Source organism: Hyaena hyaena, unplaced genomic scaffold (genome assembly GCF_003009895.1).
Source record: "Hyaena hyaena isolate Hyena2069 unplaced genomic scaffold, ASM300989v1 scaffold_212, whole genome shotgun sequence".
In the NCBI taxonomy this organism is placed as follows: domain Eukaryota; kingdom Metazoa; phylum Chordata; class Mammalia; order Carnivora; family Hyaenidae; genus Hyaena; species Hyaena hyaena.
In genome coordinates, this window is record NW_024080845.1 from 1,935,406 (window position 1) to 1,947,805 (window position 12,400).

General features: G+C 35.5%; 1 protein-coding gene across 14 annotated transcripts in view; it reads right to left on the minus strand.

The window, feature by feature from the left end:
* Nucleotides 1-12,400, minus strand: part of CFAP20DC (CFAP20 domain containing) — a 233,385-nt gene that overhangs the window by 139,479 nt on the left and 81,506 nt on the right. For all 14 annotated transcript variants that reach the window (XR_005530284.1, XR_005530285.1, XM_039242489.1 and 11 more), the window contains one exon: nt 7,292-7,406. Coding sequence is in view for 12 of the 14 variants with exons in the window: in XM_039242489.1 (XP_039098420.1) it covers nt 7,292-7,406 (115 nt within the window). In the remaining 2 variants the exon portion in view is untranslated. The remainder of the gene's footprint in view (nt 1-7,291; nt 7,407-12,400) is intronic.

Consider the following 12,400-nt stretch of genomic DNA (forward strand, 5'->3'; position numbering starts at 1 on the left):
GTATTATTTTTGCTTTCAACAAATACTTTTAAAGAAATTATGGTATGAATAAACAATCTTTCAGATTCATCTACATATTTAACATCACTGGCACTCGTCTCTCATTTAGACCAACATTTCAATCTAGCACACATTTTTTTAGCCTAAAGAACTTCCTTTAATATTTTTGTTGAGCAAGTGTGCTGGCAATAAATTCACCTTTTTAGTCTGAAAATGTTTTTATTTTGCTCATACTTTGAAGGTTAGTTTCACTAAATTTCTAGGTTGACAGATTAAAAAAATTTTTTCCCCAGCATCATTCCATTGTCTTCTTACTCTCATTGCTTCTCATGGGAAGCTGTGATATACTTTAGCATTGTTCTCTGGTGTATAATGTAATTTTTCCTCTGGCTGTTTTTTAAGATTTTCTCTTTATCGTTGATTTTTAGCAATTTAGTTATGATATCCCATGGCATTGTTTTAGGGTTGTTTCTTTTTGTTTGTTTTTTAAGTTATGATATACTGTGGTGTACTCTGGTGTGGTTTTTGAATGATCTTCAGCTCTTGATTTGTTTAGCTTACTGGATCTATAGGTATATTTTTCAAATTTTGAAAAATTTTAACCATCACTTCTATAAATTTTCTTGTGCTCAGGCTCTCTTTGCTTTCCTTCTACTAATATGATTATACACATATTAGACTGGCTGATACTGTTTCACAAGCCAGTTGGACTGTATTCATCTCTTTTTACACCTTTTCCCCCCTCTGTGCTTTTGTTTGAATAGTTTGTATATTTCTGACTTCAATTTTACTGTATTCCTCAGTGTTTAACTTGGTGGTAAGTCCAGTGAGTCTTAGTGCCATTTTCTCCATTTTTTTCCACTGATTTTACTCCTTAAGTGTCTTTCTTTCCTGTTCTCCTCTTCTACTTCTTTGGTGCTGCTCTAATTCAGTCTCATATGTCTCACCCAGACTTCTGCGTTGCCTCTTACCTGGTCTCTCAGCCTCCAGCTCTTCCCATTCTGATACAATAGTTATTTTCTAGAATACAGGTCATATCACAAAACTTCTCCATGTTAAAAATTATTTTAAAAATTTCTAATGGGCTAAAATTCAAACTTCTCAACATGGCTTTCAAACCCCTTTATGGTTTCATCTAGCCTTCCTTTCTAGCACTGTAATTCTATACGTTTGAATCAGTTAATGGATCAAACGTGACATAAACTTCCATTGCTTTTTTTGGTGTGTATTCACTATTTTGCACAAATACCTCCACTATAACATTCACCAACTTGGCTAGATGAATCTGATATTTTCCTTTAATAGCATTTGGTTCCTAAGATTAGCTTGGTGTTCACCAGAGCCCATTATCTTTAATTGTTTATGTGTTTGCTCCTCTGCCATATTATAATCTCCTTGATGAGAAAGACTGTGTGTCATTTACTTTTCGATTCTTAACATTTGGCACAGACCTACACCTGTAGCAGGGACTCAATAAGTATATGCCAACTGAAATGAACTATAAGTTCCAAAGTTTATTATGACACTATATTTATAAGTTAATAAACACAGATTTATGTCAAGAGAAAATAGTAAAATAATAACAATATCAACTAATATTAACTGAGCACTTACTATGAGCTGGGCACTATTCTACATAATAACTGTTTTGATCCTAACAACTCCTCTAGGAAGCAGGTTCTATTACTGTCACCTAACTGATGAGAAAATACAGCACAGAGAGATTAACTGACTTGGTCAAGGGCCCACAGACAGGAAGTGACAACCAGAATTTGAACCCCTACAATCTAGCTCTAGAGGCCACACTCTAACAATATCCTGACTGTTCATGTGATTTATGGAGGTAATCATCTGTTTTTCAGAACTTATTTTATGTACTTGCTCCTCCTTCACATAACCATTCAGGGCCAGCAGAGGAAGGCATGGATCTGCTCTTCTTTCCCCAAATTTCTTCAACATCTGTATTAAACTGACAGGTGAGTAGAGAGAGAAAAACAGGTATCTTTCAGTGATATTCTCAAAAAGGAAATGAAAACATTTACAGACCTTCAAATAAGTACCAGAAGGTTATAAACATTCTCTAGTATCTTAAGTGTATAACTAAATGATCTTGTGTCTAAATAAACCTGCTTCCTCTATTTCCTTCTCATTCAATGACACTCAAGAAATTAAATACTGTTAAACATCAAACATTTCTAAATCACTGGCTTTATGGGAAAAATGATCGTTGAGGGGAAATTTAAAAACATTATACCACATTTTCAGTTTGTAATAAAAGCCATAACATATTCCATCAGAGTTGTGGTTCAAGAAAGTACAACTTCTGAAGAGTTGTCATTTAAATGACAAACACTGGGTATCTGAGTGGTAAAGGTTACTAAAAGATTTTGGCATTGCAATTTATCATACCACTTCATTATAGCTCCAATGAATGATTCATGCTCAATGATATTTCATACCTGAACTTCCTATTCAGATACAATTAGATATACTGTACATTAATATATACTTTGGTGGCAAGACACTGATGTTCATTTGATACCATCATCAACTAACTGGAATTAGATTGAAAGAGAAGTAAGATTGATTTCAGTGAGTCTTGACTAAGTGGCTACCTCCATTGTTTAATCTGATGGTTATTAATTTTTCAAACTGCTCTTATCATTGAAAACCTAAGTAAAAAGTATAAACTGTTGTAATTTAAATGTAAAGTGAATCACTCATAATTAAGAATAACATGAAAAATAAATTTTTTAATTTGAAAGGTTGAACATTTAATGGTAACTGGAATAACTAGACATAAATATTCATACTGGTGTGGCTCTAAGAATATTTATTTGCTGCCTTTGGCTATGTAAGATTTCAGCTAAAGAACCAAGGCAAAGTGGACCATTTAGCAATTATCCTTTAAATCGAGGCAAACCGTATGCCTAGAGGGCCGACGCAGATAACTGAAATGAACGAAACAGGAAGGGTCTGAGTGCACCTGCATTCTTTATGAGTGCAGAGGACTAAACTTCATGCAGAGCTTAAAGCCCTGTTAAAAGTGTGCAGTTGCCACTCTGCTTCAGCTGACTGCTCAGTACACAGCAGACGGTATTGATAACTTTTGATTTATAAATGTTAGCTGAAGAGCTTTAAAAAATACTGTGTTTCAAAATATCTACAGTTTCTAAAAAAGTAGATGTGAAGAAAGTTTTGGCAAAAAGCAGAGAACTAGAGGGGCGGCTGGGTTGGCTCAGGTCATGATCTCATCATGGTTCATGAGTTTGAGCCCTGTGTTGGGCTCTGTGCTGACAGCTCTCTCTCTGACAGCTCAAAGCCTGGAGCCTGCTTCGGATTCTGTGTCTCCCACTCTCTCTGTCCCTCCCCTGCTTACACTCTGTCTCTCTCTCTGAAAAATAAATATAATAAACAAACAAAAAAAAGCAGAGAAGTAGAGCAGCACCACATCAACACCAAGGAGGAGCCTAGCGATGGCATTTTGAATGGGTGGAGTGCTCTCTCTCACCTTGCTTCTCTCTACAGAAGGTTCCCCTAAAACATAACTCAGTTCTAATTCGATAAGGGCTCAATGTGAATAGACTACATCAACAGTGGAAATGAAAGACCCTCTGCTACTGCAGCATCTCTTGGATTCAAGGGAAATTAGTATAAGTTTTAGAACTGAATTTCTTAATATTTGTTTGAATAGTACAGAAGATTTCTGGGATCATCTAGCACATTTTAGAAAGGTCCATGACAAACTCATTTATTTTCTCTCCCATGTCAGGAGGCACAGTAAGATCTGCCAATTTGTTGGACAAATATTTATGGAGTACTTACTACATGCCATGGATTTATAGGGTAGTACTAGGGATACAAGTCAATTAAGACATGCTTATAGTCTAAAGGCGGGGAGATATGTAAGCAAACGTGATTTTGGTGCAGAGTGAAGAAGTGTTATAAGGATTAGGAATTTTTGAATGCCAATGGTGAACTATACCCCAAATATCTAAACCACATAGGGGATACCATGGAGGGCTTCCTAGAAGAAGTAGCAACTAAAGAGCAAATTGGAGCTGTAATCCTTATCTAAGGCTTAGACTATGCCAGACATTGTTCTAAAAGCCTTATGTTTATATACTTGTGTAAATCTCCACAACAACCTTTAATAGGATGTATATCTCATGTATATCTTATATTAGATGCATTTTATTTTTTTAAATAGTTTATTGTCAAGTTGGTTTCCATATAAGACCCAGTGCTCATCCCAACAAGTGCCCTCCTTTATGAGGAAAATGAACACAGAAGCTTGCACAGGGTCACATAACTTGTAACTGTGAGAATTCAGATACCATGCTCTTAATCTCTATGTATTATGTATGTGTTTGTATTTAACAAAATATAGAATAATTAGAATACATTACAAGTAGTTATGACTTGGTGATTTCACTGGGATGGGGAACACTATAGAAAAAATCTTATCTTTGCTTATTGCTTAGGACTATCTCATAGGTAAGTGAACAATTCTTTCTAGATTCAGCCACAGTGAGGAAAAAGTTCTAGATACGTTACAAATGTTATGACTGCTTTGCCTTTTAAAATTTAGCATGAGCTTAAGTTACCTAAAATACTGACCAGTTTGCTTTCTTCACACCAGAATTTTTTAAAACCTATATGTAACTATTCTCCAGAATCATCTGATTGGAGGCTGGGAAGATGAGGTAGTTAAGTCATAGAACATCAGGCCCCAGGACCTATTACACATACTATTATTTTTTAGTTTCCATAGTACATTTCTTGTGTCCTTAGATACTTGGTGCCACTGGCACAAATTCATCTGACTCACTTGTTAAATAAGAAATATCAGTCAGTTAAGTTTACTTCTTATCTCATCAAGGTTTACTTGTAAAGAAAGATAGTATTTGATTTTCAAATACTGTATTCCTACAAATGACACTGGGTATGTGTACGTGTGTATATCATAGCCGTGTACAGAATCATCAGTTTACATTTTAACAAACTATCTAGAACTTCAGTTAGTTAACTGACAAAGGGGACTGGACTCACAAAAGCAAAGTAATGAAAGATTTGATTCAATGACCACATAGAATAGTGTATTGGTCTCACACATGATTTAACTCTTAGAAACCACCTAACACTACTCTAAAAAATCTTAGATGAATAAGGAAATCAATACTTAGACATAAAAGGGTGAATGCAATTTTATATTATTGTAAATGAATTACGTACCACTATTGCCCTGCTATTGGCTCCAACTCGGACTATTGAATATACAGTGAGTTTTACATTGCCGTCTTAGATTTGCATGTTGTTCGAGGCCTTTTATTTCTACTCTGAGAACTCCCTTTAGTACTTATTGTAAGATAGGTCTAGTGGTAATGAATTCCATCAGCTTTTGTCTGTTTCGGAAAGACTTTATCCCTCCATTATTTCTGAAAGACAGCTTTGCTAGGTAGAGTATTCTTGGCTGATTTTAAGTTTTTTCCCCCCAATATTTATCCTATTCTCTTCTGGCCTGAAAAGCTTCTGTTGAAAAATCTCCCCATAGTTTTATGGGGGTTCCTTTGTATGTAACTTCTCTCTTTTCCCTTGTTGCTTTTAAAATTCTTTCTTTGACTCTTGACATGTAATTGCATTATGTCTGTGTCATCTTATTTAGGGTCCTTTGGGCTTCTTGGATCTGGATATCTATTTCTCTCCCCAGGTTTTGGAAGTTTTGAGCCAGTACTGCTTTAAATAGACTTTCTGTCCCTTTCTCTCTCCTCCTTATGGAATTCTCATAATGTGAATATTGTTTATTTTCCTTGTGTCTCATAATTCCCATAGGCTTTTTTCACTCTTTGTCATTCCATTTCATGTTTTACTTCCCTGACCGGATAATTTGAGTTGCCTTGTCTTCCAGGTCACTGATTCTTTTTTCTGCATGATTGAATCTGCTTTGGAAGCTCTCTATTGAATTCTTCAGTTCAACTTACTGTATTTTTCAGTTCCAACATTTCTATTTGCTTGCTTTTGATATTTTTTATTACTCTGTCAAATATCTTGTGCTGTTTGTGATTTGTTTTCCTAAGTTCATTTGGTTGTCTGCCTGTATATTATTGTAGGTCACCAAACTTCTTTAAGAAGATTATTCTGAATTCTTTGTCTGACAGATCACAGATCTCCATTTTTCTTAGAATCAGTTATTAGAGATTTATTAATTTCCAGGTGTCATATTTACTTGACTTTTCATGATCCTTCCTTACACTGGTGTCCATACATTTGAGAAAGTGGTTAAAGGTTTCTTCTAAAATAAATGTATTTATGGGGCGCCTGGGTGGCTCAGTGGGTTAAGCGTCTGACTTTCGCTTGGGTCATGATCTCGCGGTTTGTGGGTTCGAGCTCCGCGTTGGGCTCTGTGCTGACTGCCAGCTCAGAGCCTGGAGCCTGTTTCAGAGTCTGTATCTCCCTCTCTCTCTGACCCTCCCCTGCTCACGCTGTCTCTCTCTCTCTCCTAGAAATAAATAAAACATTAAAAAAAAAAATAAAATAAATGTATTTAAGACCCCAAAAGGTGAGTTATTTAAAGGAAAGTATTAATCACAGGTCGTACACAAACATGGGAAAGTCATGAGAGTAGTACTAAAATAACTGAAGTCTGAGAAAGACTAGTCAGTCATATCACGCTCAAATTTCTTAGCCTGTCGCCTACTGTTTACCTTCCCCTACATTACTGCTGCTTTAGGTCTCAGAGGTCACACAATAGGCATAAAATCTCCCAACCTATACTTGACTGTTGCATTATAGGACTGCTGTTTCCTTAAGGTTATTTTTAAAAAATCTGGCAACAATGATTAATCATTCTTTGTTCTCAAAATATGTACCAATTTTCAGCCTTCAGGCTTCTGTTCATGCTGTTCCTTCTGCCTGGAATGCTTGCTTCCCTTCTTTACCTGTTGAATTCTTACAGTCCTTCATAGGCTCAAAGAAGTGTATTCTTCTTCATGCAGCCTTTTCTCATCTTGCACTCAGATGGGCTTCTTTTCCTTTCCTGGTACCAGTAGAATTTCTCTCTTCACTGCACTTCCTATCACATTTTTGTTACTATTCCAGATGCTCAAATAATTATATTTTCCCACCTATTGGATTTTAAGCTCCTTCATGGGAGGGAAAGGAAGAGTATGCATTTTATTCACTTTTTTATGACTATAGCACTTAACAAAGTACCTTATACACAGAATAGGCCCATAATTAGTATTTGCTGAGTTGAATTTAATATTTTAAGCAACATTCATGTGACACTTACAATTTTGCGTTTGATCATGAAAAGTGGGATTTTTGCATGAAGAGGAGTGGAGGACAGTTCCTTATGGACTGTTGATAAATACAATCTTCTTTTAATGTTCCCTAAATCAGTAATTCTGAAAAAAGAAAGAAGAGAGAAAGATTTTGATCAATATAATAACCGCTGCTTTGGATAATCATCAAAATGATATCGTTTATCATATAGGCCCTTTCAAATAGGGAGATCAAACAGAATTTAAGAACTGCTTTTTCTCCCTTTCAAGAAGTAATAAAGTTTCTTCCTTAAATTCAAAGTGCTCACAAGCCTGAATGTATAAATTCACTTAATATGCTAATTTATTTCAGTACTCTACACTAGATTTCCACAGTCTTCTAGCCTACGAAAAAATTCAATTTGTATGAACTGAGGAACTGCTAGCCTTTAATAACCATGCTTGTTCCAGCCCCTTAAGCTTGTGTTATCTTGGGACATAGTGTCACCTACTAAATAGGAAAACATTATAGGTTTCCTTCCCTAGAAATGCACCTGTCATTTTATATAGGCTTTTAGTCTGCTTAGAGACAGACACCAAACACTGACTGTCGGTTTCACTTCCTAAGCACATATCTTCAAACCAGAATTATAATACACAAGTTTATTGCTCACTATTCAGGTCAAGCCACAGTGATACCAAGGACACTGAATTTGAACATCCTTAATAGATTTAGACCACAGCCATGATCACAAAGATTAGGTTTGCTTCAAATTGATAGAGGCTCATTTTTATGTTCTGCTTCCTTTAGGTCTCAGAGGTAACAGGAGGCTTAAAATCTCCAAACCTGTCTCAGGCTGCTATATAGCAGTGTTGATGCTTATTAAAGACTGTCTTTTTACCTGAGAATAATCGTTTGGTGTTTCCACCATTTTTAGCAACTTTATCTACATGTACAAACTGCTAATTTTCTACACTTAGTAATCCCCCAAGCTGATGACATTTCATTCAAATGAACTACTATCCATATTTACAGTGTAATTAAATATTTTAAAAGTCAACATAGCCTTTTCTTTTTTAAAAAAAAATGTTTATTTATTTTGAAACAGAGAGAAAGAGTGAATGTAAACAGGGGAGGGGCAGAGAGAGAGAATCCCAAGCAGGTTCTGTGCTGTTGGCACAGAGTGCGATATAGGGCTCAATCTCACAAATTGTGAGATCATGACCTGAGAGCCAAAATCAAGTGTCGGATGCTTAACCAACTGAGCCACCCAGGTGCTCCAACATAGCCTTTTCTATAGCTCTTCCTTATCTGCCTTCCTACTTCCCTAATCTCATTATTTCTTCCCTCTAAAATATATATTCTTCTGTAGAAAAATTATCAGTGAACAATGTTAAGAATAAAATCAGTAAAAATTATATGAGATGAATTCAGAATATGCTCCACCTAAAAATTCTACCCTACCTGCACGAAACAATATTATAAACAATCATTTAAAATGCAATAAAGCCTTTCAATCCATAGTCAGAGGCAAGGTTAAAATGAAAGAGTATTAAGCTTACTGCAGGTTTATACTTAGATGTATAAGTAAATATAGTATAATATTTGTCACAAGGCAGTGTCTTCAAAGTGGGATGAGCACATGGGGAGGTGGGGTGGTTAGAGCCATCTTTCATCCCATCCTTTAAAAAATGTTATTTTTGTGCATGTTTAATTATATAGTAGGTACTGCAATATATTCATGTTTTTGAAATAAGTAAATGTACCTATGTGGTTAATGTGCTCAAACATTTTACCAATAGGTACTGGAACAAATATGTTTGGAAAGCATTATCATGTTATTAGGTCTCTTGTGTAAGAAGCTCTGATTAGAAAAGAGAAGGGAAACTATATTGGGATTCTGGAAAGGGAAAGGGAAGAAAAAGTTCCCTTGGATTATACAAATAGTTTGGCTGCATCAACCAAAAACTCATTTGAGCACAGTCTAGGTCTGCTTTGCTTATAGAAAAAAGACTATGTCATTTTTGGGGCACCTGGGTGGCTCAGTCAGGTGAGTGTCCGACTTCGGCTCAGGTCATGATCTCACAGTTCGTGGGCTCGAGCCCTGCATCAAGGTCTGTGCTGACAGCTTAGAGCCTGGAGCCTCCTTCAGATTCTGTGTCTCCCTCTTTCTGCTCATCCCCAGCTCGTACTCTGTTTCTGTCTCTCAAAAATAAATAAACATTAAAAAAAAAAAGACTATGCCATTTTTATTTGAATTGGTAAGGATCAAACCCCAAACAGAGGAATGTTTACGCAGAGTACCGCTTTACCAACATACAGAACAACAAGAACACTCATTCATTCACATGTTTAACAAAAACTCACTGAGGCAGGCAACAGCCTGAGAATAACACTGGGGAATAGGATGGTGAAAAAAGCGAGGTATAAAAGGAGAAAGAGAGAAAATAAATGCAAGTTATCCTAAATGCAATGAAGAAAAGAAATAAGAGACTGACCAGAAAACATCAAGAAATGACCTACTTTATAATAAAGCCAACAGGGTTAGATAGGAGCTAGGAGGTAAAAAGAGGGCATGAAGTAGAAAGGGTAGGCAAGAACCAAATCATGCAGGGTCTTTAGCCAAGATAAAGGGTTTTATAAACTTACTTTACACTAGAAGAGTCAACATCCACCTTGCATGATGAATGGACATCATAAAAACAAACAGTTATAGTCTCTTTTATTTCTTTACTGGGGTAAAATATGTATGAGGATTTTAGAGTACAGTCTCATGTGCCTTGATAATTGTATACACTAATGTAATCACAACTCCAAACAAAATATAGAACATTTCCATCACTCTAGAAAGTTCTCTCCTGGCCCCTTCTCATCAATCCTCATTCCTGATTTCTATTATAATGTCTAAGTTTTGTCTGTTCTTAAAATTCTTATAAATGAAATGGTGTAGCAAATACGGTTTTGTGATTGGCTTCTTTCATTTAACGTGACACTTTTGAGATTTATCCATGTTGTAATATGCACCAATAGTTCCTTTCTTTAATTGCTGAGGTTTGTATGGCTATGCAATTTATCTATCTATTCTCTTGTTGATGGATACTTGTTTCCGGTACTGGTTTCTTATAAATAAAACCTGTCTGAATATGCCTATAGAGTCTTTTTGTGAACAAGTATTTTCATTCTCTTGATAACGAGGATGGGATTACTGGGTGGTTGGGAAATTAAGTATGTATAATTTTATAGAAATAATTCTCCAAAGTGGTTGCAGTGGTTGTATACTCTCAACAACTTTTGGTACTAGCAGACTTTAATGTTAGCCAATTCTGACTGGTATGAACGAATATCATTGATTTTATTTGCTTTTGTCTTATGAATGGCATTCACTTTTTTCTTTTAATGCCCAACATGGGTCTCAGTCTCACAACCCTGAGATCAAGAGTCGCTCATTCCAATGACCAGATCAACCAGGTACCCCGACTTTGACCACTTTTACATGCGTTTACTGGTATGTCTTGTGTATGTCTGTTAAGTCATTTGCTCAATTCTTATTGGGTTGTTCTCTATAATTCTAAGAATTCTTTATATATTTTGGATATTTGTCCTTTGTCAGATATATGTATTGTGAATACTTTCTTGCCTATTATCATAATGGTATCTTTTGTTAACCTTTTATTTGGAAATAATTCCTTACAGAAAATTATCAATAGTATATAGAAACTCATATACACATTATCAAGATTAGCTTATTGCTTAATGATACCTTTTGCTTAGCAGAAGTTTTTAATTTCATGAAGTCCAGCTTATCATTATTTACAGTAGTGCTTTCTATTTCCTAAAAAAATCCCTGCCTAGCCCAAAGTTGCAAAGAAAATCCAACGTTTTCTTCTAGATCTTTATAGTTTTAATTTTTACATTCAATGATCCATCTAATATGAATTTCAGCGTATTATGTGAGGTAGTAGGTGTGGTTCATTCTGTATGTTTATCTAGTTGCCCAGCACTGTTTGCTCAATACTCTCTTTTCCAAACTGAAATGCCATGGTACCTTGTTGAAAATCACTTGTATATGTGTTAGTGTGGATCTATTTCTGGGCTTTCTATGGATCTATTTGTTTCATTTATCCATTCTTCCACCTATGTCACACTGCCTTGATCACTCTGGATTTGTAGTAAGTCTTGAAACTAGATAAAGAAACTCTTCAACTTGGTTTTTGTTTTTGTTTTTTTTCTTGAGGTTCATTAGGCCCTTGCTTTTCCAGATAGATTTTAGGATCCACTTACCATTTTCTATAAAAAAATGTTGTTAAGAGTTTTGGATTGTGTTGAATCTATAAGATCAATTTGGGGAGAACAATCCACTTACATGGTATTTATTCTGTGTTTATTTAGTCCAGGTTTAATTTCTTTGACAAAGTTTTACAGTTTTCTTTTTTTTTTTTTTTAATGTTTTATTTATTTCTAGGAGAGAGAGAGAGAGAGAGAGAGAGACAGCGTGAGCAGGGGAGGGTCAGAGAGAGAGGGAGTCACAGACTCTGAAACAGGCTCCAGGCTCTGAGCTGGCAGTCAGCACAGAGCCCGACGCGGGGCCCGAACCCGTGAACCGCGAAATCATGACCTAAGTGAAAGTTGGACGCTTAACTAACTAAGCCACCCAGGCGCCCCTACAGTTTTCATTTAAGACATCTTGTGCAATTTTTGTTAAATTTATCCCTAAGTATTTTGTTTTTTGGTGTGACTGAAAATGAATTTTAAAAGTTTACCAGCCAAATGCTACCAGAATATAAAAATTCCATTGTTTTTTTGTATATAATTATTTCTGTGACCTTGCTTAACTCACACATTAGTTTTAGTAGTTGTTCTGTAGATTCCTGAGGATTTTATACACAAACAATCATGTCTTCAGTGAATAAAGACTTTACTTCTGCATTTTTCAATATTTTTATTTATTTTTTTCTGGCATTACTGCACTGGCCAGCACCTCCAACATATACTGAGTTGAAGTGATAAGAGCAGAAAACCTTGCCTTGTTCCTGATCATAGGGGAAAATGATCTATGATCACTATGATCACTATGTTTCTTCATATATTATGTTAGATATAAGTTTCTTTTATCAGATTGAAGATGTTCTCTTCTTTT